This window comes from Choristoneura fumiferana, unplaced genomic scaffold (assembly GCF_025370935.1).
Source record: "Choristoneura fumiferana unplaced genomic scaffold, NRCan_CFum_1 Sck3bRy_115;HRSCAF=301_pilon, whole genome shotgun sequence".
In the NCBI taxonomy this organism is placed as follows: Eukaryota; Metazoa; Arthropoda; class Insecta; order Lepidoptera; family Tortricidae; genus Choristoneura; species Choristoneura fumiferana.
This window is the reverse complement of record NW_027412796.1, coordinates 1-19,668: the sequence shown is the minus strand read 5'-3', so window position 1 is coordinate 19,668 and position 19,668 is coordinate 1. Positions and strand designations below refer to the sequence as shown.

The 19,668-nt window shown below is 38.7% G+C and overlaps 1 protein-coding gene across 1 annotated transcript; it reads left to right on the top strand.

Moving 5' to 3' along the window:
- Positions 1-11,740: 11,740 nt before the first annotated feature.
- LOC141444979 (division abnormally delayed protein-like) lies at positions 11,741-19,344 on the top strand (the record flags this gene model as incomplete). Its single annotated transcript, XM_074110761.1, is given in 6 exon segments — positions 11,741-11,779; positions 15,784-15,873; positions 15,876-16,123; positions 16,231-16,323; positions 16,367-16,443; positions 19,176-19,344. Coding segments are annotated over 6 exon segments (699 nt in total), but the record flags the coding sequence as incomplete, so codon positions are not given.
- Between the last annotated feature and the right edge of the window lie 324 nt (positions 19,345-19,668).

Here is a 19,668-nt window from a genome sequence, read left to right as displayed (position 1 = left end):
TACTATTAAACACGTTCGCGTGACCACCGTCAATATCCGACAAATAGGGTACTATGCGTTGTGACACATAGTCTAATCACGTCAGACTTTATAAAAACGTTAAAGGAACTACGTGGTCGGACGTTCGGTGTTCATAATAAATTGCAGTAGTTCCATCCTTGCGCCGTATCATATTAAATTACCAAAAATCTTGGCGCCACATAGTAAACTTTTTTGACTCCAAAAGAGGCGACGCACACGCTCTTAAATGTGACTACTCACAGACGCACAACGTCGGTGGACGCTGTATTTTGTTCCCGCGCCTATACATTCAGTCATCCTGTTCACGTGACGGAGGACGCGCTCGCGCTGGTCGCGGAAGGTTGATTCAGCAACGAATTTGTCCACGCAGCTTTAGTATTATTTCAATATTTTTGTATGAATATAGTATTTTTTTTGTTATATGTTACATTTCTTAGTGATGTAAACTTTTACTCGGAGGGTTTTTTATTGTGTTTAGTGAGGTTTTAGGGAATTTAGATGCTATGGTTCTAACTCAATTACCGACTTATTTCTCACATCTAAACGAGTAATTTCGTGAAGTATATGTGTGTAGTTCTTGCTGTGATAGTATTATGAATAATACTGCTAGATATTATTATCCTCAATTGATTTGAGAGCTTTTTCTTCTTTTAGATTAATAAAAAACTACGAGCATGTAAAAATGCTTCTGTGCAAGTCTTCGAGGAAGTTCAATCATCTCGAGAAACATCACCTGACCCTTATAGTGATGACGGGTAGTTTTAGCTTAGATGCAGACTACAACCCAGGAGGAGACGAAGGTTCCAGCGCGAGCAGCATTGGTAATATTTCTGTAGGTGCACCAATAAGAGCAACGTCTTTCCAGCAAGTCAGCCACAAACTACCAAAGCAGCAAAGACTCTGACTCGGCTAGAATGTTATAGATGAGACTGTATACGCATCCTCCAGTTCAGACAGTATTTTTGACAGTTTTGGCGCTGAAGCCGAACTAAATATCAAAATAAACAACAACCCAAGAAACCAAGGCATGAAGTACTCGGTAATTATGAGGATGACCTAACATATCGGTATCATCTAATATTATAATAGAGTCTTAGGAAATGACTTTACTTTAGAGTCTATCTCACTACCACAAGACCCGGCTGAACTGCAACCAGATTTAGAAAAAACTCTTACAGAATAAACTTTGCTACCTGAACAGGAATCAAACTCTGAAGATACGATGACAGCTTCATTTTTACTCCCTAAATAGGAACCAAGTTCTGAAATTCACATCAAACACCACCCACCATATTCTGGAAATAAAGAAGGTAACCAGCTGATGATGCTGCAGTATCTAGTAAAAGAAGATGTCTAGGATGATCTCCCGATGATAAAAATTAGAGAGTTGGTTGGTTACCCTCTTTATTTCCAGGATATGGCGGTGTTGGATGTGAAACCTCACTATCATCAATAATTTCCGAGCTTGGTTCTTGTTCAAGGAGTAAAAATGACGCTGTTAGGGTATTTTCAGTTTGATTCCTGTTCAGGTAGCAAAGTTATTGTGTAAGAGCTTTTTCCAAATCTATAACTTATGTCTGGTTGTAGTTCAGCCGGGTCTTGTGGTAGTGAGATAATCTCTGAGGTAAAGTCAATTCCTATAAGACTATCTAAAATCTCAGATGATACCGATATGGTTAGTGTAATCATCATCACACTTCCCGAGTGTTAAACCTATTTGTGATAACAGATCATCCTGGCCTGTCATAATATTTAAATTGTGTATTCGAATATATTCTGTCTCTCTCTGTCTTTGTCACTTCGATTTAATTAAAACTGGAATATCAATCTCTGCTACCTATTTTATTTATCCAAATAAATATCAGGTTATGGCCCAGTATAAGTGCTATGGAGACAAACGGGAAATCCTCGTCACCATCGGCGACCACAGCGGCGTCGGCACAAAATAATTCTACGATTTTTCCAAGTATCGAAAAACTTGAAGGAGCAAAAAATTTTACGTCATGGTGCTTCGCTATGAAGAATGTTCTAATCATGTGCGACCTTTGGGACTGTGTAAGTAACCCCGCACAGTTTAAAGCACAAATAGGAGACGAAGCTTTTCAACGCCTTGACGCAAAAGCTATTGCAAAAATTTGCCTTTCTTTGACTCCGAGAGTTTATCCTATCGTGATGAGCGCCTTAACGGCAGAAGAAACATGGAAGAAGCTACAAGCTGCATACGCAGACAGCGGCTTATTGCGGCGACTCAACCTATTGCGAAAATTGTTTAACTCCAAGCTATCCTCGTTCAACAATATGGAAGCTTACGTGAGTGAGATACGCGCCACACAGCAGCAACTCATTGAAGTCAACGAGCCCGTTGATGACGAATTCGTAGGACTCATTATGCTAACAGGACTGACCGATCAGTACAACCCCATGGTCATGGCAATTGAAAACTCTGGAACAAAACTGACTTCAGACTCCGTAGCTGCGATCCTATTGAAAGAAGACATACGCAATTCATCATCAAAAGAGCCGGTTGCTGCGCTGCTCGCGAATTCTTCGAAGAATTCAAGCCCTCGCCCACTTGTTTGTACATACTGCAAGAAGAAAGGACACGTCGTCTCTGAATGCCGCAAGAGGAAGTGCAAGAAGATTGCTGTGACTAACTTAGTTTCTAATATTAATGATGTTACACTTTTATTATCTTTTACTACATCCCCTTTTCAGCTTCCCACATCGACCTCATGCTGGTACTTAGATTCTGGTTCGACTGCTCACATGTGCAACGACATAAGCATGTTCAGTGACCTTACATACAACTCAAGCTATGTTACTGCAGCCAACAATGAAAAAATGGTATGCAAAGGTACGGGTACAGTTCATTTAAATGTAAATAGTCAAGTTCATTCTATTTCTAACGTTCTCTTTGTGCCTAAACTAGCTGCTAACTTATTATCAGTAAGTAGCCTAGTCCAAAAAGGTTTTGTTGTAGTATTCTCGCCTAAAGGTGCTACTATTCTTCTAAGACAAGAATGCAAAGTTTCTGGTATAACAGTTGCTACTGCCAGAAATGAGAACGGCATGTATAAACTTGACGTATCCGAAACTCAAGCTCAGCTGGTAACTGACAGAAAGCTAACAGCTGTGTTATGGCATAGACGTCTTGGCCATATCAATGCCAAAACGATGAATATTTTGAAAAAGGTTCCTACCTCAGGCATAAAGTACGATGACACGTTGAATGAAACCTGCATTCCTTGTGTACAAGGAAAATTAGCAAAAAGGCCGTTTAAAAAGTCCAAAAGTAAGTCAAAAAATAAACTCGAATTGATCCATACAGATCTATGCGGACCAATGAGTACGCATTCATGGGGTGGTGCCCTATATTTGCTTACGTTTACGGACGATTTTACTCGAAAAACTTTTGGCTTTCTATTAAAGTGTAAAAGTGAAGTTTTTTCGAAGTTTGTTGAATTCAAGCATCACGTTGAAAATCAAACTGGTCTTAAAATCAAAAAATTACGATCAGACAATGGTGGAGAATTCATAAACGGACCTATGTCTACTTTTTTAAGGGAAAATGGAATTATTCACCAGAAAACTATTCCCTATAATGCACAGCAAAATGGAATCTCAGAACGAATAAATAGAACCGTAATTGAAAAAGCAAGAACCATGCTTCAGGACTCCAACCTACCAAAAGTTTATTGGGGTGAAGCTGTAAATACGGCCATCTATTTAAAAAACGTAACGCCAACTCAAGCGTTAAATAATAAAATTCCTGACGAATTATGGTATGGGAAACCGATTGATCTTTCGCATCTTCGTGTTTTTGGTTGCGAAGCGCATGCTTTAATCCCTAAAGAGAAGCGCAGCAAATTAGACTCTAAGACAAAGACTTGTATCTTTGTTGGTTACTCAAGTGAGAGTAAAGGCTACCGCCTTATAGATCCTCATAAACCTAGAGCGATAATCGTCGCACGCGATGTAGTCTTCATCGAAGACAAAGTGGGAAATCCCGTTCCAGCAGCGGAACTTACCACGCCTGCCGACACCACTCTCATTTATGACCAAGTAGAGATCGATACTTTGCAGCCACAACGCCCGCAACCAACCACCAACCATCAACCAGTAACTCCATCAGTGTCGCCACTACAACCAACATCAATCTCTACTCCCGATACTCAAATTGACAGCTTGCCTGAAATTTCAGAAGCAGAAACTTCACAAGAGTACTTGACAGCAGATACGGAATCCAGTGAATCTGCACCAACGTCTCCAGAATCAGACAGCGCGATCAATGAAACCAGATATCCGCAACGACAACGACGAGCGCCTGATAGATACAGTCCGTCGATGTTTATGGTGTCAGACTACGAGCCGGAAACGTACAAACAAGCCGTAGAAGATGCTCACAGTTCTGAATGGCAAAAAGCTATGCAAAACGAGTACGACTGTTTAATGAAACACGGGACATGGGAATTAGTGGAGAGGCCCACAGACAGAAAAGTCATCAAAAATAAATGGGTCTATAAAATCAAAAAGAATACTAACGGTGAAGTTGTTAAATTTAAAGCAAGACTGGTAGCAAAAGGCTTTACTCAGGTACATGGTATCGATTACGGAGAGACCTTCTCACCCGTAGCACGACTGTCGTCAGTCAGACTACTTCTTGCGTTTGCTGTACAACTAAACGTTCAGTTAGACCACCTCGATGTAGAAACCGCTTTCCTAAATGGTGATTTAGAAGAAGAAATCTTCATGGAACAGCCATCAGGCTTTGAAGTTAATAAAAAAGGAAAAGTTTGCCTACTTAAAAAATCGCTTTATGGTCTAAAGCAATCCCCTCGACAATGGAACATAAAGGTCTGTGAAGCTATGACTAGCTTGTCGATGACACAAGCAGCAAATGAGCATTGTATTTATTATAGACGAGACGGCAACAACATACTCGTAGTTGCAGTGTTCGTGGACGATTTTTTCATCCTCTGTAATAATGAATGCATGAAAGAGACCTTTAAGAACTCACTTAAAAAACTTTTTATCGTGAAAGATCTTGGTACTCTAAAAGATTGCTTAGGTATGCGAGTTATTCAAAATGCTGATAACATTACACTCGATCAAACTAAGTACATCGAAAGAATAATTGAAAAGTTTGGAATGACAGATGCAATTCCAATCACCACACCAATGGAAGCTGGTATGAAACTCACCATTCCTGCCAAGGAAGACGAGAGACCGGATTTACCGTACCAACAGCTTATTGGATCTCTAATGTACATTGCCATCGGGACAAGGCCTGACATATCGCACACAGTGTCTTATCTAAGTCAATTCAATGTACATTACGGGGAGGTGCATTGGAAAGCTGCCAAACGGGTACTCAGATATCTCAAGGCAACTAAAGACCTGAGCCTATGTTTCAAAAAGGAATCAAGTTATCCAGTCGGATACGTGGATGCTGACTATGGCAGCAATGTCGTAGACAGACGTTCATACACAGGATATGCCTTCAAAATGAGTGGTGCGTGCATTTCCTGGGAGTCGCGCAAGCAGCGCACACCCGCGCTCTCCACCACCGAAGCTGAATATATGGCACTTGCAGAAGCTTGCAAAGAAGCTATCTACATGAGATCACTCATCAAAGAAGTTTTCAACGTCATTCAGCCCATCACTATTTATTCCGACAATCAAAGTTCACTCAAGCTCACTAAAAATGATACTTTTCACAGTCGCACTAAGCACATAGACATAAGACATCATTTCATTAGAGAACTTTCACAGTCAGATTTTAACTTAAAGTACATACCAACCAATGACATGCTAGCAGACATACTCACTAAGCCCCTCACAAAAATCAAACATTGCAGATTCACAAATGCATTAGGTTTAGTTACGAGTAGTTAGCAAATTTTATATGTTTATTTTAATGTATATACAGGCTGTTGTTTTTTTGAACTTAACATATATTGTATATACAGGCTGTCATTATTTTTTTACTAAATATATTGTATGTACAGGTTGTTATATTTTTTGTATTGCTGTACTTTTCAATACAGGATGCTCTATTACGGGGAGGTGTTAAACCTATTTGTGATAACAGATCATCCTGGCCTGTCATAATATTTAAATTGTGTATTCGAATATATTCTGTCTCTCTCTGTATTTGTCACTTCGATTTAATTAAAACTGGAATATCAATCTCTGCTACCTATTTTATTTATCCAAATAAATATCAGAGTACGTTCATGTTTGCCTATGGCTTCTGGACTATTGTTTATTTGATACTTGTTTAGGCTTTATGTCCAAACGATTTGTCAAAAAAATACTGTCCGAACTGGAAGATGCATATTACAGTCTGATCTATAACACTAGCCGAGTTCAGAGACTTCGCTGCTTTGGTATTATAGTTTGTGGCCGACTTGCTGGAAAGACGTTGCTTGTGATGGTTGGCATACGAGACGTTACTAACGCTGCTTGCGCTGGAAACCTTCTTCTCCTCCTGAAGCTGTATCTGCATCTGATCCAAAAACTACCCGTCATCTTATCATGTAATGGTTCTCGAGATGATTGAACTTCCTCGAAGACATGCATAGAAGCATTTATTACGAGCTTGCAGTTTTTCTAAAACAAGAAAAAGCCATTTGCCAGTATGATATGGCTGCCGTAATGTGACGTTGATATATTCTTATTTTATAATGTAGCATGATTTTGTGACACAACGTCATTTAACGGTTCGATCTTGTTGCCGTAATATGACGTTGCTTTAATCTTTTAGTATAACGTTACATCGCATTGTGACACTACGTCAATTGACGTTTCGATCATGTTGCCGTAATATGACGTTGCTACGTTATTGTAGTATTATGTTACGTCACTATGTGACACAACGTCATTTGACGATTCGATAATATTGTCGTGATATGACGTTGTTAAGAATATGTATAATTACAATATCAGTTGTACGGTAGAACGTCTATAAACGGCGACTTATTTAATTCCGCATGGCGCCGTTACCTAAATTATTCTGATACCAGTCAAAGCTCAACTTGTAATGACGTGACGTCTCATTGTATGGAAAAAGTTGTGCGATATCGCATTGACCGAAAATTTTGGGCGTACGCGCGAACGTGTTAACTACCTCGACAAAGCAGTAAAATTAAATTTAGGGAAAATATTTTTAACCCCCGACGCAAAAAGAGGGGTGTTATAAGTTTGACCGCTATGTGTGTCTGTGTGTGTGTGTATGTGTGTGTGTGTGTGTGTCTGTCTGTGTGTCTGTGGCACCGTAGCTCTTAAACGGGTGGACCGATTTGAATGCGGTTTTTTATGTGAAATCCGGTTTTTAGCGATGGTTCTTAGATAGGTTTCAATAAAATCGGTTAAACCGTTTTTGAGATATTGAACTTTGAAGTGACAAAGTCGAGGGTTTTCCAACTTTTTGTTAGGTTATTAGCGTAAATTAGATAAAGATGGGGATGTTTTTTTTCTTGTCTACACAAACTAAACCCCCTGTTCCACCTATCCCTACCGCTGTATCCCCCCTGATAGAGATATGTGGAATATTTTTCCTTTCTTCTCCACCGGTAGGGATATTATTTCATGTATTTCTACTAAAATCCACGGCGGTAGGGACATGTGGATTTTTTTCCACCAATCCATACTAGCTGACCGTGTGGTAGGGACTTGTGGACTTTTTTCCAACCATCCATACTAGCTGACCATTTGGTAGGGACTTGTGGATTTTTTTCCAACCATCCATACTAAGTGCCCGCCTGGTAGGGACTTGTGGTTTTTTTTCCAACCATCTATACTAACTGACCGTGTGGTAGGGACTTGTGGATTTTTTCCAACCATCTATACTAGCTGACCGTTTTGTTTCTGTTATTTTATTAAAAAACGTTCTGAGAATCGCCTGGAAGTCGGTTTGGATGGTTGGAAAAAATCCACAAGTCCCTACCTGGCAGCCAGCTAGTATGGATGGTTGTAAAAAAATCTACAAGTCCCTACCACATGGTCAGCTAGTATGGATGGTTGGAAAAAAATCCACAAGTCCCTACCAGGCGGGCACTTAGTATGGATAGTTGGAAAATATTCCACAAGTCCCTACCAGGCGGGCACTTAGTATGGATGATTGGAAAATATTCCACAAGTCCCTACCACACGGTCACCTAATATGGGTGGTTGGAAAAAAAATCGCATGTCCCTACCGCGATACCGGTGGGGGCTGGGAGGGATAAGTGGACATATTATTTCCATCTATCCCTACCGGTAGGAAAGAATGGAAAAATATTCCACGTATCTCTATCAGCGGGGATATAGTGGTAAGGATAGGTTGAACAGGGGCTAAACCATGAGATTTAAAAAGTCGAAAAAATCATGTATTTATAAAAGGAAAACCGCGTGCTGTGGGCATATCGGGATAAAAAGAATGTATATTTTATTCTAGACGTCAAGCTCTACGTACTAAAATTCATCCAAATCAGGCCATAGTTTTAGTAAAAATAACAAACACACGCGAACGCACGCGCGCACTTAACTTACAAACTTTCGCACATTTATAACATTGGTACCTAGGATTTAGGATTGGTAGGCTTGCCCATGGACTACACAGCATCCTAAGTAATTGAATTAGTTCTAACAAACATTTATTTGTTTATTAGAACTAATTCATGCCATTCCATGCATGACTCATTGAAGTAGTTGAACAAAAATAATCAATTCAACATTATTGCGAAATTTGCACTTAAGTCTCATAAAATCTAAAGACTGAAATAAATAACCTGTTATAAATACGCATTGGTGCTAGAGCATGCAATTATAATGATATTTAATTGCAACGATTTAACCTTCGCTACTAGCATCAATTAAGTTGGTAGGTATTTACGAACTAAAAAGTACGTACAACAGTTGGTACCGTTACTAGGAATTTTGAAACCGGTCACGATTTTTTATGTTACACTATCAGAGTTCTAATACTTTTCCCAAGCTGAAACAGAGACACTGTTCGCAGGAGCTATCCAATTTTCCGAGATAAAATCTATTGTACCATCTCAGTGTGTCAAACTATCTTCATAACAATTTTTACTCAAATCAGCTCATCAGTTATAGCCTGAAAAGGTCACAACAGTCTTTCGAAATTATATTAATATGTTTGCTGCAAAAAATACTTTGCCACTAACTAACCACGTTATCCAGTCGCAGCGGGCCGTTGCATGCGTGCATGCAGTAATTACCAACCTATTCTGGCCAGTAATTCGACACCTCCTAAGTATACTCGGTACAAGTGCATATCATAATTTACAGGAGAGCTGTTCAAAGGTTCCAAAACCTGTAACTTTTCTCATTTGATGATATAACTTTTTCAAAATTTTGCATTGGTTCCAAAGAAAATATTTGCTTTCTACCTGTATTCATGGAATTTTGAAATTTTTATAGTTTTTGAGAAAATTGCAGATACACTACATACGCGTATTTACATCTTGTAGTGTGCGGTATACTGAGCTAATTACCACTTGCTCAGTATACGGCGTAATGCGTAGATTACTGATCTAACGATATTTTTATATTGTATATGAATTTTTAGATGAAATACTTATATGGCTTGCAATGAACAATAAAACAGATGCTCTTTTACCTTCATCTATTGATTTATAAACGTTTTTATCACTTGCATCAATATACGCTAACATTAGCATGCCACTTGTACCAATATACCGCTAGTAATGTTTTAAACGTGCTATACAAAATACAGAAATATACCTTTATAAAAAACCTCACTTGAAATATAAATGGTTTTATTAAGAAAAGTAATTGTATTAAGTGCTTTAAATTAATGGAAGCACATTCAATGGATTCGTATTCCTGTTCAAATGTGTACTCGTATTTTATTGTGAAAGGTTCCTCATGTGATACATATATCGCATCGCACCCATTTGTATCCACATAACGGTTTAGCTTTTTGTGCCTCTTCAGGGTTCCGTACCCAAAGGGTATAAACGGAAACCCTACTACTTTATACTACTTCGCTGTCCGTCCGTCTGTCACCAGGCTGTATCTCATGAACCATGATAGTTAGACAGTTGAAATTTTCACAGATTATGTATAACTGTAGTCGATATAATATATATATAACAAAAAATAGAACAGAATAAATATTTAAGGGCCCCCATACAACAAATGTATTTTTTTGCCTTTTTTTGCTAATCCTAATGAAGTTGTATAGATGGTACGGAACCCTTCGTGCGCGAGTCTGATTGGCACTTTGCTTAAGACAAGCTTTGACATGAAATATTGAGTCAAAGTCAAAATATCTTTATTCAATTTAGATTGTAACAAGCACTTATGAATGTCAAAAAATTTACCACCGGTTCGTAAAAACCTCTGTTGAGAAGAGTCTGGCAATAAACCTAGGTATATTTTGTAAACAGATTTACAATCATATTTTAGTGATATCTATACATCACAAGTATTTAACACAACTACATATTTAAACAGTTCTCAATTCGCTATTTGGAGTAAGCACTCGCCAATGCGGATCGAATTATTTCCAAATTTCCCTAACCATGATATAATCATTAATTTTAATAATACGCCTTATATATTAATGTCTTCTTGACAATAGATTTAAATTTTGTGTCTGTTTTGAGTCTTGGGAACTTCTATAACTTCATACGGTTTACCCGTTTTCGCCATATACATACATAGCCAGGTACCATTTCTAGGTGTGTATAAAAAAATGTGTATAGGTGTTATTAAAAACCTGTACTTACTATACTTTAAACCACATTAGGGCTACTAATTACTAATATGATCCAAGTAGAAAAATACTGTGATTCGAAAAAAAAAGTTTTGTATGGAAGTGGAGTCGCAAGAAGACTTTCTAATTTCAATGTTTTCCCACTTATATCGTATTAGTAATCAGTAGCCCTAATATGGGTTACAGTATAGTACAGGATTTTTTTTATCAACCTGTAGGTATATTGAAATTTACTGTTCTCATTTTAATTAAAGCATGCATGCCTTCGCCTTCTTTTTGGGGATGCTCAACTACCAAAATGCAATGTAATACTGCAATGTTATATTTCTAGCACGCGTACATGTAGGTATAGCCGAGGAAACTGAATCACGTACTGGTACTGGGGTGGAACCGTTGTACTACCAATGTTATGTTGACATCCCATACATTTGCCAAAGAAATCATAGCGAAATAGATCACGAAAAGGTTTCACATTGGATTTAGTTTCCATGACTGTCTATGAGAAATACGGCTATTGTGGTCTTGCCAAACCAAAACATGTTTTTTTTATATATACTATCAAATTATGTGCTCGTAGAACAGTTTAAACGGTCCGCACGCAGCGACGGCTAGCGCGTACACTGAGGCAACTGCCAGTTACACTCGACTTCCCCGGCCCCGCGACAATATCGGTGCCGCGTATAGTGGTGCATGTCGGTTGCCTCAGTATACGTTGTACCGATTAGCAAAACGGTGTTAGATGCATTCATATACGTCACTTTATTTCCAAAACTAATAGGAATATCCGTCCAAATTTTTTGTGGTAGGTAAATAAGGAAATATTAATCACAAAATTGCAAAAAACTAAAAATCAGAAATTTGTCACTTGTACCAGTATACGTAGGAGGTATCGAATTGTAGAATAAGAGACGATAACGAGCTGTATCACACGGGCTGCTAGCGGACGGCGCGAGCAGGGGAACGACAGACGGCACAGTTACAGTGTGATAATGGATTTAGGTCTTGAGCAACGTGAGCCACTTTTAAGCATTCTTACGGGCTACAATTAGTGTTGATTTGCAGAATGGTAAATTGTAGAAAACCTTGTTTTATTAACTTGCTTTATTTGCTCCTTGAAAATGAATTCTGGATGAGTTGATAAAGGAGGTTTTTAGAAAGTTTTTTTCATGGTAGGTAATATTGCGGTGCATTTTGTTACTAGTGTGGTGAATGCAACATATGTACTCCCGACAGGGGCGACGACCTCTGCTCCAAGCATTCCATAGTACATAGAACAATGAAGACCACTTGCAACCCCCGGTTAGATCAGAGGGGGACGAAAGTGAGTGTCGTGTTCGCATAGGCCGAAGCCCCGCGAACCTGGGCCGACCCTCATTACGCCACTAAAATAATTTACCTTGTCCCTTGTCATGGTATAAGTACTTTCAAATCGTATTCATATAATGCTTCGTATATAAAATTAATGGAATCGCAAACAATAGTCATGTTTCGTCAAAAGCTTTGTGGGTATGATTAGGGTTGTTAAGGAGGCTCATTGGTTGGATAACGTGACATGACAATCGAGGCGGTATTTCGAGAAAACGTTCACGAACGGAAAGCCGTAGCCTGGTTCGCCTACGTGGTCGTACATTACGAGTATGTTCCCGTGAAGTATCTATTTAATTAAGTTGGCACGTGTAACCGACTCTTTGTTATTACTTAAAACTAAAATACATTTACTTACTGTTGTTTTGTTTTGCTGGTGGTACGTCTATATTTATGTAATTGGTTTCTATCTATACTTGTTTTTTTTAGCATTAGAAAGAAGGAAAGCGATCTTGACGTCTCTTTTTATTATTGAAAAACACTTGAATAATAAATCACAGCAAAAATGTAACAATTAGAAATGACAATATGATCATTTACATGCTTTTGGTATCATAAGTAATAGTTACCTACTGTTTTTTTAAGTTTTATAATAGTTGCAGAATTTAATTTAAAAATATTTATTTGATTGACATTTGGAGACCTTATACATCTCAATCTCTTTATTTTAATAATCATTATTAATTTTTGACATTGGAGGCTTTTTACACCTCTGAAGATTGTATAATTTAATTAATTTAATTAGTTTACTTTGACATTTAGAGACTATATACATCTCTGAATTATTTAGATTAGGTTTTTTTTTTATTAACTCAGGGACTTTATACATCCCCTTGCTATATTTAAGGCTGTATATTGTTAAGCTTATGGATTTTAAACTTGTATATTTTTAGTTTAATTTCTAGTCACAGGCTCGCGACGTCGAAGTTCCCAAGACGATCCCATAGAGCTTATGGGAACGGAAGCAATACCATGTCCTCGGTACCGCTCTGCTTTCAGAGCATGACATGAGTGCGTTTGAGCTAACTTTGGGGGCGGCAGACGCGAGCTTGCCTTCAGAATCCAAAGGGTAATGGTTACTTGACCTGAAATGTATATTTCAGAATTATTTGAATTTGTATTTTGAATTTGAATAAAAGACTCGTCAAGATTGTTTACCCTTTTTCTAATGCTAAACAAAACGAAGTATTTTTTTCTACTTTGTATTCGTATGGCATTTAAAAAATGAAATAAAACAAGCAAGATTTTTACAATCCTTTATTATTTATTCTAAATTTAAGTTACAACCAAAAGTATTGTCTCTCTGTCTAATGTAAATATTTTCAAAATTGCTTTCTTGGGGTTGGATATGAGGCTATTACATATAATTTTAGGTATATTTTACAAATAATGATTCAACCGTATCATATCTGGAGGAGCCCAAACTTGGTATGTTTTGAAAATGATTTTAATTTTAATTTAAAACAAGTGACTGAAATATAATAATGTGATATATTTTTAGAATCTGCTTAGTAAGACCTTTCATTAGATACCACACACGATAGGTTTCAGAACAATTTCTTTTTCCCGTACAAGAAAAGATGACGTCATAACTCCTCTCCTTTTGTTTTTTTTTCGTGCTACGGGTCAAATTGATTCGTATGGCCTAAAGATCAATCGTTCCGATTTTCATGCTTTTAACACCATGTGCAGCTTTTTACTGAATTTCGGGGTGTACCGCTAGCACTATAAGTACAAGTACTGCGCGACATAAGGTGAAGCAATATTTAGGTATCGAGTCGCTGATCCTTGAAGATTAGCGACGGGCCGACGAGCTATGCGCAGGAAGAAGGGCGTCTAGAGGTCTCGTACCCGTTCCCCCCTTTCGCCCTACACCCTCTTGTGTCTGAAAAGAAAAATCAAAAGTATTATTTAAAATAAACAATTATATAACATACACTACATTTACCTCTAGGGTATTACATATATCATATTCTTAAACTCTACATTCTGTGCTCAGTGGCGTATGGCGAAGTCACAAATAAATTTACACGTGCATGGCAAGTAACATAAAAGTTTGATAAATTAAAAAATAAATAGAATGAATAATATGAAAAATCACCAGATAGGAAAATCCTGTATAACAAAACTTTGTACGTACCTAATAAGTATGCGGAGTTCAGCTTAGTAGAAACTTTCGCCTCGCTATACAAAACTCGTTTTGTTCAGTTTAGTTATGCAGCCAACCGAAGTAATCATTCCAGTTCACAGAATGTTAGCAAAACAGGCATTGAATGAAAACCTCAGATTCGGATTATTTTAGATTTTTGTTTAATAAATGTAGCTGTACCTAATATTAACACTATAACACTGGAATAGAGCAGCCTCGTCAGGTTTACTTTCATCGTCTATTTGATTCCGTGTTTCCATCCCTGTATGTTCTTATATTCATTAAGTGTTCGTGATTAAGTAAATCACTGATAGTGGTTGTACGAGTAGAAAAAAAATTAAGTATTTAAAAAAGTAGCCGAAATTGTAACAGTAGTGCAATATTCGTGACATTTGTTGGTTGACACAGGAATGTCGGAAGGCGTTGAGCCCTCGGGCCGCGAGATAGCGCACGCGCGCAGGCGCCGCCGCCGCCGCAGCCGCAACACTCCGGGGATGTTTGCTTGCTCATTACTTTACTTACATTATCTATTTACTCTATTCTGTTCAAATGTTTCTAATCTGGTTCAATTATTCTTTCAAGGAATTTAAATCTACCTATTCTTACTTACAAATAGGAAAGGAATTTTAATTAAGTACCGTTACTAAATTATGTATTTTAAGTTCTTTACTATAACTTGTGCAATCGTCCGTTAATATTTCAAAGTTATTAATTATTAACTGATTCACAGAAATTACTAATCAAATGGAAATGTTTAAAACACATAATACTAATTAAACTATAGGTAGAATTTTAATTCAAGTTAAGGCTGGGTATTTCTCTTATAGCGATACTTTATGTGCATAGTGGCCAGTCTGTCGCCGAGTATTAGCGTCGACATATTTATACGGCACTTAAGTTTCAAATGATTATTACATATTTCTTGATTCAGCCGAAAATTAACTAGCTGCGAAAACTAGGATATCAAATAGAATGACATTCCATTCGTTTTCTATGTAGAATTTTTAAGGCGTCGCTACTTGTACTTTTTGATTTATTCTGTGGTGTCGCGGTATTAGATCGGTAATAAAAATATTCATTACCGCGCACCTGTATTTCAACGAGCCCTCCTTGGTAGGCGCAGGGCGGGTATCCTGTGGGTATCCCGCGTAGTTCGGAATGGGCGCACTTAATAAATACAGGGGCATGGTAAAGAATTACTTCGTCATTTTTACCGAACGTGCTGTACTGTACTGCACCGAGCCCACACTGCAATGTCAAGAAGCGGTATTAGGTATGCGTGCGTGGTTTCGAATATTTACCTACTATTTGATGAAATTGGAAGCTTTGCTTTTCTTTTAATTTAATATGAAAAAATCAGCAGAATAAAAAACGATTCGGTGTTAAAATACTTAAAATTAAAGCAATCGCACAGAACACTTAAAGTTTAGTTACTTAGTACGAGTAGGTATGAATAAATTCGACTCTTCTTTAAATAATGTGATGTTTTTGTTTGGCACAGAACACCTAACGGCGCTTTCACATCAGTCGCAAAACAAAAGTGCGGTTTTGTTTGCGCAAGTGTACCGCGCGCAGGCGGCGCGCGCGCACGGCCGCTGGCGGCGCTGTACGGGGAGGTGCGCGCCGCGCTGCGGCCGGCGCCCGGGCCCGCGGCCGCGCCGCTGCTCGCCGACCCGCCGCGCGACCTCGCCGCCACCACCAGAAACTTCTTTAGGGATATATTTCCCCTGGCTTATCACAACATATTGCGACTTGACACGAAGCAATTCACCGCCGACTACGAGGTGTGCTTGAAGGACGCCTACGACGCCGTGCAGCCTTTCGGAGAGGTGCCACAACAGGTGAGGATAAAATCATCTACGCATCGACGTATTTCCTTACGATACATCAGTTGGGAAATTATCACGGTTTGCGGGAATGGTATTTGAAAGCAGGTTTGTGTGTGCAGGTCGGCGCGACGCTGTCGAAGTCAGTGGCGGGCGCGCGCGCGCTGCTGCTGGCGCTGGGCGCGGGCGCGGGCGCGCTGGCGGGCGGCGAGCGGGCGAGCGCGCGCGCCGCCGCCGCGTGCGCGCGCGCGCTGTCTGCGCGCCGCCGGCTGCGCGCGCTGCCGAGGGCTCGCCGCGCGCCCTTGCCGGCACTACTGCCTCAACCTCGCCAGAGGGTAAGCATTCACTTCAAACAATATCCAGCACTTGGCAAGAGGCGAACAACTTACTGCCGTAGCGAATTCTGCCAATACCGTTTCATAGTGTAATATAAATTGATTTAATAAGGCGATGACTCAAGAAAACCTGCCTAGCTAGATTAAATAATTACCTTACTTTATTAAGTAACTGTACTATTCGTTGCCTGTAAATTGTCCTATATTCATACGTACACGACTCGGTAAGGATCAAATTTCAAGTCAATTAGAATACTGGGTGAAATAGGTATGACTTACAAAAATTCAAAACGGACTTCTTTCTTATAAACATTAGTTGAATAAAGGTTAAAATTTAAAGCAATGTGGTTTGGCGCGGTCTTTTTCAGTTTATTTGGGGTTGGATTGGACTTCGTCCAACAGGGCAGCATTTTGTATATTTTTTTGTAAAATGTATATTTAATTTATATAAAGGTATACTATGTAAAAGTATAAATAAATAATTGCTGAAATACTGACATTAATAAAAATATGGAACTACAATGTATACATTGGAAATGTTTTTAACCTTTCAATTCGATTTGTTATAGTATTTAAAACAATACTTTTTAAATTCAAGTATTTTAAATCAACAGGAACCTCGTAGTCGTTTTATTATTTAATAATTAGATTTGTAGATCATACACGTGTAATGACAGTCAAAAAATTTATAGTACCTGAGTAGATATGCCTAGCTAGATATTTCATATCTTCTTAATATTTCTATTCTGGTAGTAGTTTAAGTTGAAAAAATAATGTAAGTATTTAATGTTTCAAGCCTTAAATACTTATGTTCTTAATAGCGAACGAGTTGCTTAAAGACAAATTTATTTTCATAGTTCAGGTAATTACGGGACCGCACCGTACTCGAAGCTGTGCAAGTATAATTCTTGTCAGGTTTCAGAACTTCGTGTAGCGAGTTCATAAAGCTTTTATTTAAAAAAAAGCCGAAAAGTCGTTCTGGCAACAGTCTCATAAGTTAACTAAAAAAAAACCAGAACTAATTAAAAACTTCATAACGGAAACTAGAACTGAAAACCCACGCGCTAGTTGGTAAAATGGAGTAGCCACTAGCCACCTATAAACTGCGCTAAGTTTTAATGGCTGCAAAAAAAACAAATATTCAGAACAAAAGAAAGGAAATCGTCCAAACACAACTTATTACTTACGCTGTAGATTTAAGTGGTAAGGTAACTCAAGCTTCTCAGTCCCCCTCCTCTCCCAAAGCATCAGTGTTCCTCTGCTAAGTTTTTTGCTTTTTAGGTTCCGTACCCAAAGGGTGCCAACGGGACCCTATTACTGAGACTCCGCTGTCTGTCTGTCTGTCTGTTTGTCTGTTTATCTGTCCCTCCGTCTGTCACAGGGCTCTATCCCTTAAGCCGTAAAAGTAAGACACTTGAAATTTTCACAGATTATGTATTACTGTGGCCGCTATAACAACAAATACTAAAAATAAAATAAAGTTACAAATTAAAGGGGTCGTCATACAAGAAACGTGTTTTTATCAGCGTTTTTGATTGCTAGGCGTTATTATCCGTTGCTAAGGTGACCGAGTCGCCTAGCAACGGCTATCTATGTCGTTTGAATATTTTCCTTTAAGTTTGCGATTTTAATGATGTTTTATTAAAGCTTCCATTATAAAAATTCCATAAAGACTGTCTGATTGTGTGGTTTATTCGGTTTTGCGCAAAATTAATAAAAAATATTTACACTAGTCCAGCTTCTTATTATTTAATTACACAACATACGAAGTCCGCCGAATTTCCCGCGAAAGAACCGCGCTGACAGCCTTTTTTTTGAGCCGCGCGCGGCGCGGCACGGGCAATGGTTTCAGAAGCAAACAGCCAGAACCAAAGAGGATGAGAATTCAAATTGTTTTTTATTCGAAATACTTGCACAAGTGCTTACATTTCGGCGATATTTTTAGAAGCTTTTCTTTAGCTTGCCCTGTTTGTTTATTTATTTATTTATTGTTTGTTTGGGTCAAATCTTGGAAGCTAAATTTAACCCACTTCCAGTGGTCCGATCGACTTGAAATTTGGCATACTTATGTAAATTTGGTGACAATACAATAATCTGGTAGTGACATCTTGGTGGTCTTGCCAGGATCGTCTCTGCAGGAGGGAACTCCTCAATAGTTAATAGTACCGACTTGAGGTAGAGATATGTAGTTTAGATGACAATGCAAGTAAAGTCAACAAAAAGTACATTCGGCAAAAAAAGCTTGTATTAAAAATGAAATTTTTAACAAAAACTTATTACAAGCATTATATTTATTTGCAGTGTAATGTAACTATGTTTGCTCGGGTGGAATCTTTCAACTCAAATTTGAAGTGGATATCTTCAACCGATTGAGCTGAAATTTTACACGCATGTATAAATCCGATGACAATGCAATATTATTATAACATGGAGTTGATCTGATGATAAAGCTAGCGGGTGACCATAGGAACTCTGTGATAAACGACACGACCGCATCGAGTTTGGACTCGTTTGTCGTCTTGACGAGTACTTTGGTAACCAGGGGCATAAAGTACAGTCAGCAAAAAAAACTTATATTAGAAGAATTTTAAGAAAAACTTACTGAACTGTTTACGGAACCCTTCATGTACGAGTCCGACTCGCACTTGACCATTTTTTTAATGTTTACCCTGTTATGTTTGAACCTACCCTCAAGCCATGGCGGGCGCGTGCTGACGAGAGCATTGTTGCAGTTGCATGGGGTCTGCGGTAGCGGAGCTGGAGGCGCCGTGGGCCGGCTTCGTGGAGGGCGCGGAGCGGCTGGCGCGCGGCGACGCGGACGCGGCGCTGCGCGCGCTCGACTCGCGCCTCTCGCTCGCCATCATGCACGCGCTCGAAAACCACGTGCTTCTCGACAAGAAGGTACCTATCTCATTTTTATGGGTAACATTTTCCCGGCCCGGATAATACCGACATGGATATGCCGATCCTGTTTTTCGTGTACACGCCCATAGAAGCTCATGTCAGTTTCTAAAGAGAAACTGGGACGGAAAAGAGTGTCACTCATTTAATACACTAACTTTTACCAGCTTCATTCACGTGAACCAGTAGATATGACAGTTCAATTGAAATTCCAAGATTTAACTCTTTCTCATAGAAATTTCCAAAATGAGGGGTACCTATTGTTGGTCACATCCGTACAAAAAATTAACTCATTCACTTGGCCGTTTCATAACGCAACTTCAA